At 43.6% G+C, this 18,117-nt stretch overlaps 2 protein-coding genes and 1 long non-coding RNA gene across 3 annotated transcripts; 1 reads left to right on the top strand and 2 right to left on the bottom strand.

The window, feature by feature from the left end:
• Positions 1-3,122: 3,122 nt before the first annotated feature.
• LOC134196022 (protein serrate-like) lies at positions 3,123-11,232 on the bottom strand. Its single transcript, XM_062665103.1, has 9 exons — positions 11,044-11,232; positions 10,514-10,798; positions 10,137-10,440; positions 7,435-7,578; positions 6,792-7,189; positions 4,999-5,109; positions 4,622-4,925; positions 3,766-3,909; positions 3,123-3,547 (listed from the first exon to the last, which is right to left on the bottom strand). The coding sequence occupies exons 1-9, from the start codon at positions 11,092-11,094 to the stop codon at positions 3,123-3,125; spliced, it is 2,166 nt and encodes a 721-aa protein (XP_062521087.1). The 5' UTR covers positions 11,095-11,232.
• A 3,739-nt stretch (positions 11,233-14,971) lies between these two features.
• LOC134195739 (delta-like protein D) lies at positions 14,972-17,514 on the bottom strand. Its single transcript, XM_062664821.1, has 5 exons — positions 17,326-17,514; positions 16,802-17,089; positions 16,422-16,728; positions 15,759-15,902; positions 14,972-15,564 (listed from the first exon to the last, which is right to left on the bottom strand). Exons 1-5 carry the CDS (start codon positions 17,374-17,376, stop codon positions 15,194-15,196), a joined length of 1,161 nt encoding a protein of 386 aa, XP_062520805.1. The 5' UTR covers positions 17,377-17,514; the 3' UTR covers positions 14,972-15,193.
• Positions 17,310-17,606, top strand: LOC134195747 (uncharacterized). Its single transcript, XR_009972415.1, has 2 exons — positions 17,310-17,429; positions 17,491-17,606. It is a non-coding gene; the product is annotated as an uncharacterized LOC134195747 (long non-coding RNA).
• The last annotated feature ends 511 nt before the right edge of the window (positions 17,607-18,117 follow it).

Raw genomic sequence — 18,117 nt, 5'->3', positions numbered from 1 at the left:
CTACTGTGTGTTGTTCATCACGTGATCAATGTGTTGCAAGCCTAGTTTTTGTAAGCAGTCTGATGCCACTACAATACTTGTAATACGTTTGTACCACGTGACCGGAAGTATGACGTGGAGGAAAGGGTCTATATACCAGAGCTGTACGGATGGCTCTGGTGCCTATATCAGAGTCTTTGTGTACGGCCCTGGCTCTGGCCATACTTACTGTGTGTACACGTGCGTTTCTTGGCTACATCTGTATACGGGAATTTGAAATTAATTATTTCGGATTCGCGTGGGGCAAGGGTGGCTGATCTGAAGGGCTCCGCGAAGATGTCGGATGAAGCGTTTTTTATCCATTTTTTGAACTTGTGAAAATGCTGACTTGATAAGTAACTTTTTCGTTTGCAAATTTAATTTATTATCTAAGTACAGTACACTCTCAGTAAAAAGAATGGTCTAGCGCGCGTTGCTTGGTCTAGGACGATGTGCGTTCCAGGCAAAGTAACACAGTAAGTCAACAGGTACGTAATGTATCTACGAATGTACTTCAGTATTATGTTATGTCATGTGTGTAATATGGAAATACGGAACGACCCTTGAGGGCTAGGGGTTAGGGGTTTAATTAATTAATTTTAATATAAGGTTGAGGGTTGATGTCCGAGACCTTGTCCCATTCTTGGAACGTCCTTTACCAATTTTTTGTTACACCGGTACCCATAAGTACTGTACTGTATTTATTTGAATAAATTATGTCCTAGCTACTGGTTCTAGCTGCGGCGTTTATTCAAGGGCGAAGCTTTTCTCTCTGTGTGTGTGTACATGCTGTAGGTTTGGCATCATTTCAGGAGAACACAACACTTATACCATACTCAGGGCTGGATTCAGGAATTTTGTAAGAGGGGGTTCACCTGGTAGCAGTTATTTATAGCATTACTAATTTTCTCTTTTCTAATGAAATTATATAAAATTATTGAACCACGCCCATTGGAAAAGAGGGGGTTTAAACCCCCTGAACCCCCTCTGGATCCGGCCCTGCATACTTGTACGCATTTCACACTTTGAGACGTCATGTGTTGTCCGGGTCTAGTCTAGAGGAGCGTTTACCTCACGTAGTAGGCCTCTCAAGAAGTCGTACGATTTATCTTTCAAACTTCGAGCAATACATCTTGCTAGATCTATTGGAATTCATTGATTGAAATGCGGCGTTTATTCGAAGGCGGCGTCTAATCGAAGAACTACTGCATACTCTAGAAAATATACTTCAGTGTACTTTATGGTCTAGATATTTCTAGTCATGGTTGCTCTAGAGTGATAAGTAATAATGAAGAAGCACAACAAAGTGCTAAACCATCCACTGTAACACTAGGCTACAAAAGCGTGTATCCACCTTGAATCTAATAAGTCAGAGCCAATGAAGAGCGTGAGAAGGGAGCTGGACACATTGACTGGCACGCGGAATTGTCATATCCCCTAACTTTTCGTTACCTTTTGAACGCATGAAAAGACATCATCACATCGATTGGCAAGCTAATTACCCGAGGCGCACATGCCATAGGGCACCGGTGTAGACCACGCCTCTTGCGGATGCGTTCATTGTTACGGTATGGTTACCGACTCGCCACGCCTTCTGCGCATGCGCTTATTGTTATGGCATGGTTATGTGCGTGCTAAATTGTCACAAGAGCGGATGCCACCAATTATCTAAGTGTTGCAATGACGCACGGATGATTAGAGAAACGCGCGTGTACTCTATAGTGTTGCTATGTCAATGAATAGAAAAGCACATTACAGTGCTACACTCGGCTGGTGTATGTAATCACATCTCGTCACGTGACAATGTTTGCATACTGCGGTTTTAGCCCAACCCACTCGTCTCTGCTAAGGTTTCCAATGCATTCGTTTCGCTGTATAGACAAAGCGTCTCCACCTTCAGGTCAGTCGCTTCGTCCGACAAACAGACGCGCTGCCATGGACAATGCACGTTCCCGTTCGCAAATTTCCGTGGAACGCCAAATTTCTGTTAAAGACGACACTGTAAATAGTGATTTTTGCAACAACACCGCAGGCGCTCAGCCATGCACACCGAAAATTCAAGCTGTCGGACTGCAGAACCACTATGCAGAAACACTGTGGAACAAGCAAAATGTTACAAGTCAGGTATAGCTGTAGACTTACCGCAGGGCGCCTGAATCCGGCACCTTCGCTCTCTCTAGACGCCTGGTTGTTGGTGGGAAAACATGCACGTGCAAATGTAGGCTAGGCGTTGTTCTATGTGTTAAACCCTTATGTAAAGCAAAGGACTAAACAGCGTGTACAGGATGGACGCCCGATGGCCGAATTCTCGTTAGCAGCTACCAAACAAAGAGAGGTGGAGCCTTATGATTCGTCGGTAATGGCACCACTTCGTCTATTGGTTGGAATAGCTTTATTTGCATCGTACATGCAATGTACTGTTGTCGGTCGGACGACTACTATACCCTTAGCCCGGATATCCGGGCCTCGGTAACGACACAACACAGCTGTTTAGACTAGCTGTTTAGCTAATCGGACATGTGCTGGCACATGGTGTCTAGTTAGTGGCGTCCACGTTACCTTGTATCTCATGACCTATATGCTCCTTGTACGCCTACTACAATAGTAAGCTAGCTGCCGAGGGTTAGTCACTAGCACCAGCGTTAACAATGAGCGCATGCGCTGCATTCCAATTGCCCGTCTGTCCAACAATGACCGTTCGTCCCAAGGTCTGTGACTCCATCCGTCCACTGACACACTCTAGGGTAACCGAGCACATCCATGCACGTCTCGGGTCAATAATCTTTGATTTGTGTCAGTCCAATGTAAGACCGCTTTACCTACAAACATCACCATTACGGTCTGGTTAGTCTGGAGAAACGCCATGATATTATACATACAGCTGTGTTATAGTCTAGTATACTAGACGACCTTTCTGCCTACATGTTCTAAATACACATACAACAGCAATTTTTACACACAGTCTATAGTCCACTGGACACATGTACTCTAGCAAAAAAACCTCTTCAATGCCATACGGTTGCCTATAAATAGACGGTTTCTCGTGCAAGTCAGCATGCAAACAGAATTGCAGTTGTTACATGTTGCGATTGGGAATTTCATGATTATATTTGTACGTTTGCTGGATGAATACTTGCTTTACGTGTCGCTTTCACGCACATTTGCAAGACCAAGGTGATGCATGGCGAGAGAACGGCGGCGATTGCAACGGAAACACCGAGCGTCGTGTAGGAAAATCCTTTCTTGCATATCGTTTTTTTCTCTCCCCCCACTTTGCTGTCTCCTGTAGGTTGTTGCATCGTTGCCGCTGTATACACACTTGTAGTTGAACGTTTTGTCGTCGGTTGATTGGTTGTCGGTTTGGTGGTCGTCGGTTGGTTAGTCGTCGGTTGATTGGCCGTCGGCTGGTCGGTCGTCGGTTGGTTGGTCGTCGGACGGTTTGTCGCTGCTGCTGTTGTTGGCGCATTTGTGGTTTGAGATTTCGTTGTCGCTACTTGTGTAGTGACCAGCTCTGTCGTTGGTGGCTCTGCTGTATACGTATTACAAAAGAGAATTACTAGAAATTGTGTGTGTGGGTGTGTTTCACTGTGTGTGTGTGTGTGTGTGTGTGTGTGTGTGTGTGTGTGTGTGTGTGTGTACGTGTGTGTCAGTCACTGTGTGCATATGTGTCACTGTGTGTGTGTGTGTGTGTGTGTGTGTGTGTGTGTGTGCGTGCGTCTGCATGAGGTTTGTATATATGTAGCTAACTTGTTACGCAAGAGTAGAAGATAGACTCTTTTGTAGTGCAGCGTTCTCCGGTGTATCCCACCTCGCAAGTACAGGCGTAGTGATTGACACAGTCGTGACATGTCGCACCATTCTGGCATGGGTTGGACGTGCACTCGTCTAAGTCTAGTACATTGCAATGTAAATTTTCTAAGCATCACATCATTCTACTAGCTGAATAGCCCGTTCTCCGCACAGACAGATTAGATTATTTAGTGTTAATTAATTAACGTTGTACACGTATGCGGGGATATAGGAAGCAATTCCCGGATATACGGTCACGTCCTGTCACGTGCCATTTCTTACTCATCCGTATAAAATGCAATATCACACGTCTTTTTCGACAGTCCCGTTGAACGTCGTCACTTGGAAGACGTTGCTGCCGTTACTGAAAACATGCTAACCAAACGTGACAGCTATTCGACGCGCGTACACGGGCAAACAGAGGTAGCCGTATTTTTAAAGACCCGGATATAATAAAAATATTTTCAGATCGGGCCAAACATATATATGCCAGCGTGCGCGCGCACACGCACACACACCACACCACACACACACACACACACACACACACACACACACACACACACACACACACACACACACACACCACGCGCACGCATACACACACACACACACACACACACACACACACACACACACACACACACACACACACACACACACACACACAAACACACACTCACGCACGCGCACCACACACACACACACACACACACACACACACACACACACACACACACACACATACACACACACACACACACACACACACAGCTCTCCTCTACATATAGAGATACATACATTTGAGTCTCACCTCTGGTGCAGTTGGTGCTCGGATCTTCGTATCCGTCATTGCATATCTTGTCGCCTGTTGTTTGGTTGCAAGTGTAATGAGCAAACACCGTGTTCTGAGCAATACAGTATAATCCACAGTCATCGCCAAACCAGTCGTCGTCACATAACAGCTGCCACTCGAATGATAGTATCGTTGGAAAAATTGGCCGCATGCCTTTCACTGTGTTTGTCTGAATTGTACGGTTCGCATTGAGCGATAGGAGATAGTCATCTACAAGGTCTCCGCCAATGTCTATAATCTCTACGTACGTGTAAAGAAGTTGCTAGAAAACAATTTAAGGTTTCTCAACGCTCTGCGGTCACGTGCAAACGTCTCCACGCATGTGCAGTTCGTACCGGAGCTGAATTGTTGAAAGCGAAGTCAAACACTGCTTCTGTTGCATTGAACACTTTTAGAGTGCTAACGGGATGGATTATGAAATCATAGTACGTTATTGTCTGAAATGTCTGTAGACACGACCCGTTTGATATTTCTCCTCGGTTACAAACTTCAAAGTGATTCTGGCAGAAGATGAGACACCGCGGTGCAACGTTTCCATCACAACAGTCGGCATTATAATTTCTTGTACTAAGCGGACTTGACAACTCAGTCATATGAAGTCGAATTCGTCCGTCTCCACAAATCTAGATCAATGGACATCAGCTGTGTGTGTGTGTGTGTGTGTGTGTGTGTGTGTGTGTGCGCGTGAGAGAGATTCCAAATCTAGATTACATACAAAAGTTAATTCTTAGGGTGAGATGGAGCGTACCTCGGAGGCGACTACTAGCAACAGCAGAATTGTCTCGGTCACTGTCGACATGTTCAATCACTCGTGCGTTTGACGTCTAGAACTCACTGCCGTGATGGATGACGACTAGTTAGACACCTGTCTAGAGCGATTCGCGAGTAAAATGAAATTCTTTGATTCTTTCAGCTGTTTTGTCATTACGGGTTACCGTTGTTGCGGCAACGGTGTCTGAATGCGCATGCTTAACTTTCAGTGATACAAGAATGCAGAATTGAGAAATAACGTGGATAACAAGCCCACTCCGTGCAAGAGTTGCGTTGCTGTGTGAATTCGAAGGAGTGTGGGACATTGATGGTATTTAGTTAATTATCTTTAATCACATCGGTAAACCCATGTGTTTTTAAAGAATTGCCGTTTACATTCTAGCAACAATTAAGCTAATAATTAATTAATAATAATGACAATAAATAAACAAAATTTAATAAAATTGCATTGATATTTACAACAAATACACACACACGGACAGGCACAGATACAGACACACAGACACACACACTGATAAACAGACAAACACAGAGATGCAGGCGCAGACACACACACACACACACACACACACACACACACACACACACACACACATGGACACATACACGCGCTCGTAGCTCTGAAGCGACGGTGTAAACACAACGGCATTTACACAGCTGTATATAGACTAGCTGTTTAGCTAATCAGACATGTGCTGGCATGTGGTGTCTAGCTAGTGGCGTCCACGTTACCTTGTATCTCATGTTGTCGTGTTATACGGAAACCGGCATGACGGCGCGAGAGAGTCTGGTACCAGGCTAATGATCTATATGCTCCTTGCACGCCTACTACGTTAGTAAGCTAGCAGCCGAGGGTTAATATTAGTCACTAGCACCAGCGTTAACAATGAGCGCATGCGCTGCATTCCAATTACCCGACTGTCCAACAATGACCGTCCGTCCGTCCCAAGGTCTGTGACTCCATCTGTCCACTGACACACTCTAGGGTAACCGAACGCATCCATGCACGTCTCGGGTCAATAATCTTTGATTTGTGTCAGTCCAATGTAAGACCGCTTTACCTACAAACATCACCATTACGGTCTGGTTAGTCTGGAGAAACGCCATGATATTATACATACAGCTGTGTTATAGTCTAGTATACTAGCCGACCGCTCCGTTTACATGTTCTAAATACACATACAACGGCACTTTTTAAATACAGTCTATAGTCCACTGGACACATGTACTCTAGTAAAAAACCTCTTCAATGCCATACGGTTGCCTATAAATAGACGGTTTCTCGTGCAAGTCAACATGCAAACAGAATTGCAGCTGTTACATGTTGTGATTGGGAATTTCATGATTTTATTTGTACGTTTGCTGGATGAATACTTGTTTTACGTGTCGCTTTCACGCACATTTGCAAGACCAAGGCGATGCATGGCGAGAGAACGGCGGCGATTGCAACGGAAACACCGAGCGTCGTGTAGGAAAATCCTTTCTTGCATATCGTTTTTTTCTCTCCCCCCACTTTGCTGTCTCCTGTAGGTTGTTGCATCGTTGCCGATGTATACACACTTGTAGTTGAACGTTTTGTCCTCGGTTGATTGGTCGTCGGCTGGTCGGTCGTCGGCTGGTTGGTCGTCGGCTGGTCGGATGTCGGTTGGTTGGTCGTCGAACGGTTTGTCGTTGCTGCTGTTGTTGGCGCATTTGTGGTTTGAGATTTCGTTGTCGCTGCTTGTGTAGTGACCAGCTCTGTCGTTGGTGGCTCTGCTGTATTCATATTACAAAAGATAATTACTAGATATTGTGTGGTGTGTGTGTGTGTGTGTGTGTGTGTGTGTGTGTGTGTGTGTGTGTGTGTGTGTGTGTGTGTGTGTGTGTGTCACTGTGTGTGTACGTGTGTGTCAATCACTGTGTGCATATGTGTCACTGTGTGTGTGTGTGTGTGTGTGTGTGTGTGTGTGTGTGTGTGTGTGTGTGAGCGTCTGCATGAGGTTTGTATATATGTAGCTAACTTGTTACGCAAGAGTAGAAGATAGACTCTTTTGTAGCGCAGCGTTCTCCGGTGTATCCCACCTCGCAAGTACAGGCGTAGTGATTGACACAGTCGTGACATGTCGCACCATTCTGGCATGGGTTGGACGTGCACTCGTCTAAGTCTAGTACATTGCAATGTAAATTTTCTAAGCATCACATCATTCTACTAGCTGAATAGCCCGTTCTCCGCACAGACAGATTAGATTATTTAGTGTTAATTAATTAACGTTGTACATGTATGCGAGAATATAGCAAGCAAATCCCGGATACACGGTACGCTTGCAGCCACCCATCCACGTCCCGTCACGTGCCATTTCTTACTCATCCGTATATAATCACACGTCTTTTTCGACAGTCCCGTTAGACGTCGTCAATTGCAAGACGTTGCTGCCGTTACTGAAATCAGGCTAGCAGAACGTGGCAGCTATTCGACTCACGTACACGGGCAAACGAAGGTAGCCGTATTTTTAAAGACCCGGATATACTAAAAATATTTTGCAGATTGAGCCAAACATATACATGCGCACACACACACACACACACACACACACACACACACACACACACACACACACACACACAGCTCTCCTCTCCATCACAGGGTACGGTAGTACCCTGTATGTAGGGATTGACCAGGTTGTGTGGGCGTGATCATATTTTAGACCTTCAGAAATCACCTTAAAATGCGTTTTAAATATCTTGAAAACGACAGATAGAAAACCTTACAAGTTCAACTACGCTTGACTACTTCTGAATTGATCTCAGCTTGCCTTTAAAAGGAGAAAATCGCTCGTCAATTTCCGAGTTTTCGCTGGATTTTGTCTTCTTTCTTCTTTTTCTTCTTCTTCTTCTTCTTCTTCTTCTTCTTCTTCTTCTTCTTCTTCTTCTTCTTCTTCTTCTTCGTCACGCATAACTCCTTGACTACGGCATATCTAAAGCTAAAACTTTGGGAAACGACGTAGAAAAAGTCGACCTGTATTCTTTTGATGATAGAAAAAAGAAACATCTAAGAAAAAAGATTTCTGGAATGGATTTGAACCTGCTACCCTACTTACGTTCAACCGCAATTGTTGTAAGCCATTGTTAACAAACAATAGCCAGGCAGCCAATCACAAGCTCTTGCTACGTTGCTTGAAGCAGTCTAGGGTACACGTGCACAATAAGGCGACAAGAATTCTTGACACGTTTCGTGGTTGAAAAATCTGAAAGCCTACAGTTAGGCAAAGAATCGCGCTCTTGAATCGCACGAGCAAACGCAAGAACTGCACGTAATTAATTAATTAGAAATGACGTCGAACGTCATCGCAATCACAGACGCGATATACCCCTTCTTGCCGTAGTTGGAACACCAACGCCTTCGAGCATTTGAATTATGGCAAAAGCAAATTAATTCGACTCGCTTCCTTCACAAAATGTCGACTTTGCAGCGCTCGGAATGTGACGTCTGGAATGAGCCTAGAGGTGTGGCCTACGATAATAATTTTGCAGTTGTCTAGTGCTACCGTATTAGATTTAAGACCAAACTCCCGCAAATCGAAGATCTCGTACTGTGTACAAGCCGGTCGCGTGTAGAAGTCGAGCTTTTGTTCAAGACACTCGGCACGCGCGTACACACACGTTCCGTCACGTGCACGTGCGCAAATGTCGGCGTGTGCGTGTAGCGTTCAATGACACCTGGCCAACAATGATGACGAACAAAAAGGTGACGCCGCTGAAACTGGCATCTCGATTCTCATAGTAGTGACAAGTCTATCTAACCGAATCTTGAGTTTTCAATTAAGTGGTCTATATAACAAACTCATCAACATTCTGTAACGTGATGCATGACCATCAATGGAAATGCGAGCTTGCTTTGTTGCCCACACCAAGAACTTTAGTTGTTTAAACGCTAATACTCATACCCCAACGGACACAAATTTTAAAATTATGCAAGAATGCATCTAGAAATTGTTGTAGACAACCAGGAGATCTAACAGCTAATCATCTGCATAAATTCCTTCTTCAATCTACACACACACACACACACACACACACACACACACACACACACACACACACACACACACACACACACACACACAACTACATGCACGTATGCTCGTAGCTCTGAAGCAAGTAGAACACAGTTTCATACCTACTAGTGGTATCATTGCAACTAAATGTAACGTCTGATTCAAACCACCTATACACTAACACTGCATAGCTCTTAGCATATTTGCAAGTACAGTATAAACCTATGATCCACATGCTCGAGATATGAGACTATACATGTAGACCAAGTATGGTTTAGAAAATGTGTATTTTTGTTAGGCTATAAAATCTTTGTTTAATTAATGGAGTATGCTGTGCTTTCGCACTCCTAAAAACTTACCAAACTAGAATTTTAAAAACTTTTTTCTTAAAAAAGAAATAGATGTAGGGATTGTTTAAAAAGTAATAGAAACAAGATCTATAGATAATATGAACCAAAGCCAGACATCATGAGTGAATCCTTCCAACCACATTCCCTACATTTTACTTTTATTGGGTTGGAAGGATTCACTCATGATGTCTGGCTTTGGTTCATATTATCTATACATCTTGTTTCTATTACTTTTTATACAATTTCTACATCTATTTCTTTTTTCAGGGAAAAAGTTTTTAAAATTCTAGTATAGAGATACATACATTCGAGTCTCACCTCTGGTGCAGTTGGTGCTCGGATCTTCGTATCCGTCATTGCATATCTTGTCGCCTGTTGTTTGGTTGCAAGTGTAATGAGCAAACGCCGTGTTCTGAGCAATACAGTATAATTCACAGTCATCGCCATACCAGTCGTCGTCACATAACAGCTGCCACTCGAATGATAGTATCGTTGGAAGAATTGGCCGCATGCCTTCCACTGTGTTTGTCTGAATTGTACGATTCGCATTGAGGGTTATGAGATAGTCATCTACAAGGTCTCCGCCAATGTCTATAATCTCTACGTACGCGTAAAGAAGTTGCTAGAAAACAATTTAAGGTTTCTCAACGCCTTGCGGTCACGTGCAAACGTTTACACGCATGTGCAGTTTGTACCGGAGCTGAATTGTTGAAAGCGAAGTCGAACACTGCTTCTGTTGCATTAAAATATCTTATAGTGCTAATGGGTTGGAGCACGGGATAGTACGTTATTGTCTGATATGTCTGTAGACACGACCCGTTTGATATTTCTCCTCGGTTACAAACTTCAAAGTGATTCTGGCAGATGCGAAGACACCGCGGTGCACTTTGTTCATCACAACACTCGGCATTATAATTTCTTGGACCAAATGGACTTAACAATAAAGTCATATGAAGTCGAATTCGTCCGTCTCCACAAATCTAGATCAATGGACATCAGCTGTGTGTGTGTGTGTGTGTGTGTGTGTGTGTGTGTGTGTGTGTGTGTGTGTGTGTGTGTCTGTGTGTGTGTGTGTGTGTGTGTGTGTGTCTGTGTGTCTGTCTGTCTGTGTGTCTGTCTGTCTGTCTGTCTGTCTGTGTCTGTCTGTGTGTGTGTCTGTGTGTCTGTGTGATTCCAAATCTAGACTACACACAAAAGTTAATTCTTAGGGTGAGATGGAGCGTACCTCGGAGGCGACTACTAGCAACAGCAGGATTGTCTCGGTCACTGTCGACATGTTCAATCACTCGTGCGTTTGACGTCTAGAACTCACTGCCGTGATGGATGACGGCTAGTTAGACACCAGTCTAGACTGTTTCTCGAGTAAAACGAAATTCTTTGATTCTTTCAGCTGTTTTGTCATTACGGGTTACCGTTGTTGCGGCAACGGTGTCTGAATGCGCATGCTTAATTAGTTAACACGTGTGTACTTACATGATGAGCTAGACAAGTTGACTTTCACTATTACTTTTGCACGTTATCTAATTATTCATTATCATGGTAACTATAGGCCATTGCTGCAATCTAGACAGATTATTGTCATGTCTCGTTTGAGACAATGGGACGATAGTTAGAAAAAGAAGGAAATATTGCCAATAGAAGAACATCGTCATATCTCATCGAACAACGCTTTCTCTCTAATTTCTAAAGAAAACTGACAATACACGCATGCGCGAGGTGGCCAATGAAAAGAGATGCGTGCAAGCATTTATTACTAGACATTCAATACTAATGTGTTAGAGTTATCTACGAGATTCTATGCTGTGAGTCGACGTCGACGGTGTGTCGTGGTGATAGAAGTTTTAATAAAAGAAGTAAAACTCCAGTTAGGAAAAAACATGCTGTATAGTGGACACGTGGCGTCTTCACAAACATTCGATGTGTAGAGTTCACATACACACATTAGTGATATCGCAAGCATTCATCATGAAAGCAGTATTAATATCTGATTCCTTAACAATTTATCCGACTCAATTAGGTAAATTATATTGACTCTGCATGCTCTTTTCGTGTGGCTTTTCTTCTTCTTCTTTTATTTTCTCTCTTTTCTGTTTGAGTGCATACATCTCGAATTTGACAGGCCACTATGACATCGGCATGGACTGCATGGAGTGAAAAAGTGGAAAACTTTTTGTGTATAATAATCTAACTATTGGCACCATTAATTGTTGAGTTGGATAATTTTATTGGGCGCGAAGGTCGAGTAGCGGTCTGGCAGCTCGAGGTTACCTAAAAAATTTTTGACAAAATCGAAATCGGCTAATTGCGCAGAATACTGGAGTAAAGCTGTTCTGACTTTTTTGCATTTATGACTTCTTCCGTGCCGTTACAGAACTTTCCAACAAATCCTTTCCGACAAGTGCAGCTGTAGTAGTATACATAAAAACTTCTGGCCCTCATGTACTGTCTGTCGGTTAACCCTAGATGACCCCTTATATATACATATCTATATAAACATGCAGTAGAGGGTAATTCAGGGTTCTAAAGTGCGACCTATAGGTATGATTAATAAAGTTGGTCATTTCCATTCAACCCGTTGACAAAACAACTAAAGCAAGAATTGCCGCTTTCAGCAATACAAGTGAGAAAGCCCTAGCTTAGCAATAAGATATACTGTTCTTGCATACAATTCTATAGTATATATACAGCTAGACAAACCCCGAGAAAAATTATGACCTCGCAACAGAAGATGACCCAAATTCTTAGTGACTCCTGCAAATCACTGAATTTCAAACTTATGACCCCCACAGCAAATCATTCATCCCCCGGACACGTAATTATCGATGTAAAGTGTTGCAGAAACAGACTAGTGCGTGAATCAATGAATGCAGGCAGTCTGATGCGCTACACGTGTCTGTACATATACGCACGTGCATGTCTTGCAGTTGTATACGGGAATTTTAGTTTTTCGGTTGGGTTAGAGCCCGAATTGCTTAGAACTCCGATTTGCGTGGAACGAAGATGTCGAATCAGATATGTTGAATGAAGAGTTTTTTACCTATTGACTTTCGAATCTTATGTGAAGAAATCACTAACTTGGTAAGTAAGACTTTCAGTTTGCAATGTACTCGAAAGTAAAAAAGGAATGTTCTAGCGCGCGTTGTTTGTTCTAGGAGTACAAAAGTATCGCGCGTTCCGTTCCAGCCAAAGTAAAGGGTACATTACTCTGTAGTAAGTCAACAGATACTGTATAGGAATGTACTTGGGTCATGTGGGTAACATTGAAATATATATTGAACGACCCGGGCCCTTGAGGCTTTAGCCTAATGATGTCACATTTTCTAGGAAATTTGGAACGAGCGTTACCGATTTATTGTTACACCGATATCCATTTATTTAATTAAACGCCGCGGCGTTTATTCTCTAGCTACGGGTTCCAACTTCAGCGTTTATTCAAGTGCGCCGTTTATTTGTTAGAGGCCCTCTCTGTACATGCTGTAGGTTTGACACCTTTTCAGGAGAACACAACACCTACCATAATGTACACTCAGTCTCTATGCATTTCACACATTGAGACATCACGTGGTGAAACAGCCACGTGGTGAAACAGTGTCTGGGTAGTCTAGTTAAAGAAACGTAGGCCTCCAAAAGAAGTTACGAGTATACGCTTTTTCCTTCAAATTTCGAGCAATAGATTTTGCTACATCTATTGGACTTCAGCCAACAGGGAAGGGTCTGAGACTACAGAGCGCAATCAGACGTATCCTGGTATGTGGTGTCTAGTGACGTCCACGTGACCTTGTATCCCTGCACGCCTACTTTTGTTATCGCATTTGTATCGTTAGAGATGCAAATGGCCCAGGCTTCTTACAGCTTAGCTAAAGTAAATGGCAACAACTATGGCAACATATCTCTAGCAATGTGTCATGCTATAAACTCCCTAAATCATCAAAACTGTCTAACGAAATCTAACTGCATCATGCATAGACTACTGCTAGATAAATGTTAAGTAAGTAAACTACGCTGCAACTATGTCTCTTTCAAACAAAGACTTTATGAACGATCTCCGTGGATGATTTGTACAAACTTCGTCTGCTGGTACTCGGTCTTTGTAATGCATGACGATAACTGATAGATGTGCAAGACGCTCCTCTGCCATGGTAGACCTTGTTTAAGTCTTCGGTCTCTTCAGTAGAAAAAATGACGTTTCTGCTTCTGCACTTGTGATAGGCAGTGTTCATGCTATCAATAGCAGACGATGAACATTCGAGTACAACCGAGAGTCACAGGCTCCCAAGACCAGGAGAAGGGTAATTAATTGTTGGGTATGGCCTGCTTGCAGTCTTTCTCTCTTTTCCTTGCTCCTTGCATTTTCTGGTATTTGCTTTGCCATACTCCCTAGAGACTTCGGGAATGGAACATCGGCTTTTCATTGGGTCAACGTCGGAACGAACCAGAAGGGTAAGCACTAGACACAACAATGCTCGGACATTACCTTGCTCACCATTAGATCGTTCGCGCATCTGAAGAAGCAGGAAGTCTAGGAGGGGTATCGCAACGGATCGTTTGTATTGCTCAATCGGACTCCGACTACTAGTAAATGTATTGCTCCGGTTTCGCTGTAAGTTGGTTTTTCTTGGAACTGATTCAACGGATCCAATCCTGTCTGCGAGTCGCAGAATGTCTTGATACCAGATGTCAAAGAGATTGTCTAAGTCCTGCCTTGTTGCCTTCATTCTTTCAGTTACGTACTGAGTGAAGCATTCCATACACAGCAAAGATATCCTGGTCACGAGTCTGGAGTTCCGCTGCCAGATGTCTCACTTCGTCAAGAATCCGCTTAGTTATTTCTAATTAAATACTGGAAATGAGCACAATGCGGCTTCAAGACCTTGTTCTTTAACTCCGAGACCAACAAAGGGGGGTTGCAACCCCCACAACCCCTACCTAGATCCGCCACTAGTAAGCCGAAGGTTTAGTACTATACTCATTGTGCTTCTTCGTTACACCATCGATAACAATGAGCACATGCGCTACATTCCATTTGGCCGGCCGTCCCAGTTCACTGCACGGGTAACCTAGCGCATGCGGTCTTGGATTAATAATCTTTGATTTGTGTCAGTCTACTGTAAGACCGCTCTGCCTACAAGCACGGTCTGGTCTGGAGAAACGCCCTGATACATATCAGTGTTAGAGTTCAGTATACGAGACAACTGCTCTGCCTACATGTTTTAGTAGATCTAGCTAGACACAAACAGCAGCAATAGAGTCTATAGTCCACTGGATAAATGTACTCTAGAAACCTCTTCAATGCCGTATGGTTGCCTAGAGACGGTTTCTTGTGAAAGTCAACAAACAGAATTGCAGTTAATTGTTACATGTTGTGATTGGGAATTTCATGATTTTGCTTGTATGTTTGCTGAATGAATACTTGCTTTACGTGTCGCTTTCACGCACATTTGCAAGACCAAGGTGATGCATGGCGAGAGAACGGCAGCGATTGCAGCGGAAACACCGAGCGTCGTGTAGGAAAATCCTTTCTTGCATATCGTTTTTTTCTCTCCCCCCATCTTGCTGTCTCCTGTAGGTTGTTGCATCGTTGCACTTGTAGTTGAACGTTTTGTAGTTGGTCGATTGGTTGTCGGTTTGTTGGTCGTCGGTTGGTTAGTCGTCGGACGGTTTGTGGTTGCTGTTGTTGGCGCATTTGTGGTTGGAGATTTCGTTGTCGCTACTTGTGTAGTGACCAGCTCTGTCGTTGGTGGCTCTGCTGTATACGTATCACAAAAGAGAATTACTAGAAATTGTGTGTGTGCGTGTGCGTGCGTGTGTGTGTGTGTGTGTGTGTGTGTGTGCGTGTGTGTGTGTGTGTGTGTGTGTGTGTGCGTGTGTGTGTGTGTGTGTGTGTGTGTGTGTGTGTGTGTGTGTGAGCGTCTGCATGAGGTTTGTATATATGTAGCTAACTTGTTACGCAAGAGTAGAAGATAGGCTCTTTTGTAGTGCAGCGTTCTCCGGTGTATCCCACCTCGCAAGTACAGGCGTAGTGATTGATGCAGTTGTGACATGTCGCACCATTCTGGCATGGGTTGGACGTGCACTCGTCTAGGTCTAGTACATTGCAATGTAAATTTTCTAAGCATCACATCATTCTACTAGCTGAATAGCCCGTTCTTCGCACAGACAGATTAGATTATTTAGTGTTAATTAATTAACGTTGTACATGTATGCGGCAATATAGGAAGCAAATCCCAGATATACGATTACGCTTGCAGCCACCCACGCACGTTCCCTCACGTGCCATTTCTTACTCACCCGTATATCTTAGATGCAATATCACACGTCTTTTTCGACAGTTCCGTTGGACGTCGTCACTTGAAAGACGTTGCTGCCGTTACTGAAAACAGGCTAACCGGACGTGGCAGCTATTCGACGCGCGTACACGGGCAAACGGAGGTAGGCGTATTTTTAGTTAGAGATCCCGATTTACTAAAAATATTTTGCAGATCGGGCCAACCGTATACATGCAGGCGCGCGCGCGCACGCGCACACACACACACACACACACACACACACACACACACACACAGCTCTTCTCTACATATAGAGATACATACATTCGAGTCTCACCTCTGGTGCAGTTGGTGCTCGGATCTTCGTATCCGTCATTGCATATCTTGTCGCCTGTTGTTTGGTTGCAAGTGTAATGAGCAAACACCGTGTTCTGAGCAATACAGTATAATCCACAGTCATCGCCAAACCAGTCGTCGTCACATAACAGCTGCCACTCAAATGATAGTATCGTTGGAAGAATTGGCCGTGTGCCTTTTACTACACCTGTCTGAATTGTACGGCTCGCATTGAGCGTTATGAGATGATAGATATCTACAAGGTCTCCGCCAATGTCTATAATCTCTATGTACGCGTATTGAAGTTGCTAGAAAACAATTTAAGGTTTCTCAACGCTCTGCGGTCACGTGCAAACGTCTACACACATGTGCAGTTCGTACCGGAGCTGAATTGTTGAAAGCGAAGTCGAACACTGCTTCTGTTGCATTGAACACTTTTAGAGTGCTAACGAGTTGGATTATGAGATCATAGTACGTTATTGTCTGAAATGTCTGTAGACACGGTCCGTTTGATATTTCTCCTCGGTTACAAACTTCAAAGTGATTCAGGCAGACGCGAAGACACCGTGGTGCAACGTTTCCATCACAACATTCGGCATTATATTTTCTTGGAGCAAAGGGACTTAACAACTCAGTCATATGAAGTCGAATTCGTCCGTCTCCACAAATCTAGATCAATGGGCATCAGCTGTGTGTGTGTGTGTGTGTGTGTGTGTGTGTGTGTGTGTGTGTGTGTGTGTGTGTGTGTGTGTGTGTGTCTGTGTGTGTGTCTGTGTGTGTGTGTCTGTGTCTGTGTCCGTGTCTATGTGTGTCTGTGTCTGTGTCTGTGTCTGTGTCTGTGTGTCTGTGTGATTCCAAATCTAGACTACATACAAAGTTAATTCTTAGGGTGAGATGGAGCGTACCTCGGAGGCGACTACTAGCAACAGCAGGATTGTCTCGGTCACTGTCGACATGTTCAATCACTCGTGCGTTTGACGTCTAGAACTCACTGCCGTGATGGATGACGGTTAGTTAGACACCAGTCTAGACTGTTTCTCGAGTAAAACGAAATTCTTTGATTCTTTCAGCTGTTTTGTCATTACGGGTTACCGTTGTTGCGGCAACGGTGTCTGAATGCGCATGCTTAATTAGTTAACACGTGTGTACTTACATGATGTGCTAGACAAGTTGACTTTCACTATTACTTTTGCACGTTATCTAATTATTCATTATCATGGTAACTATAGGCCATTGCTGCAATCTAGACAGATTATTGTCATGTCTCGTTTGAGACAATGGGACGATAGTTAGAAAGAGAAGGAAATATTGCCAATAGAAGAACATCGTCATATCTCATCGAACAACGCTTTCTCTCTAATTTCTAAAGAAAACTGACAATACACGCATGCGCGAGGTGGCCAATGAAAAGAGATGCGTGCAAGCATTTATTACTAGACATTCCACACTAATGTGTTAGAGTTATCTACGAGATTCTATGCTGTGAGTCGACGTTGACAATGTGTCGTGGTGATAGAAGTTTTTATACAAAAGAAGTAAAACTCCAGTTAGGGAAAAACATGCTGTATAGTGGACACGTGCGCGTCTTCACAAACATTCGATGTGTAGAGTTCACATACACACATGAGTGATATCGCAAGCATTCATCATGAAAGCAGTACTATTATCCGATTCCTTAACAATTTATCCGACTCAAT

Source organism: Corticium candelabrum, chromosome 20 (genome assembly GCF_963422355.1).
Source record: "Corticium candelabrum chromosome 20, ooCorCand1.1, whole genome shotgun sequence".
In the NCBI taxonomy this organism is placed as follows: Eukaryota; Metazoa; Porifera; class Homoscleromorpha; order Homosclerophorida; family Plakinidae; genus Corticium; species Corticium candelabrum.
The sequence above is the reverse complement of the archived record's forward strand: the minus strand, read 5'-3'. Positions and strand labels throughout refer to the sequence as shown.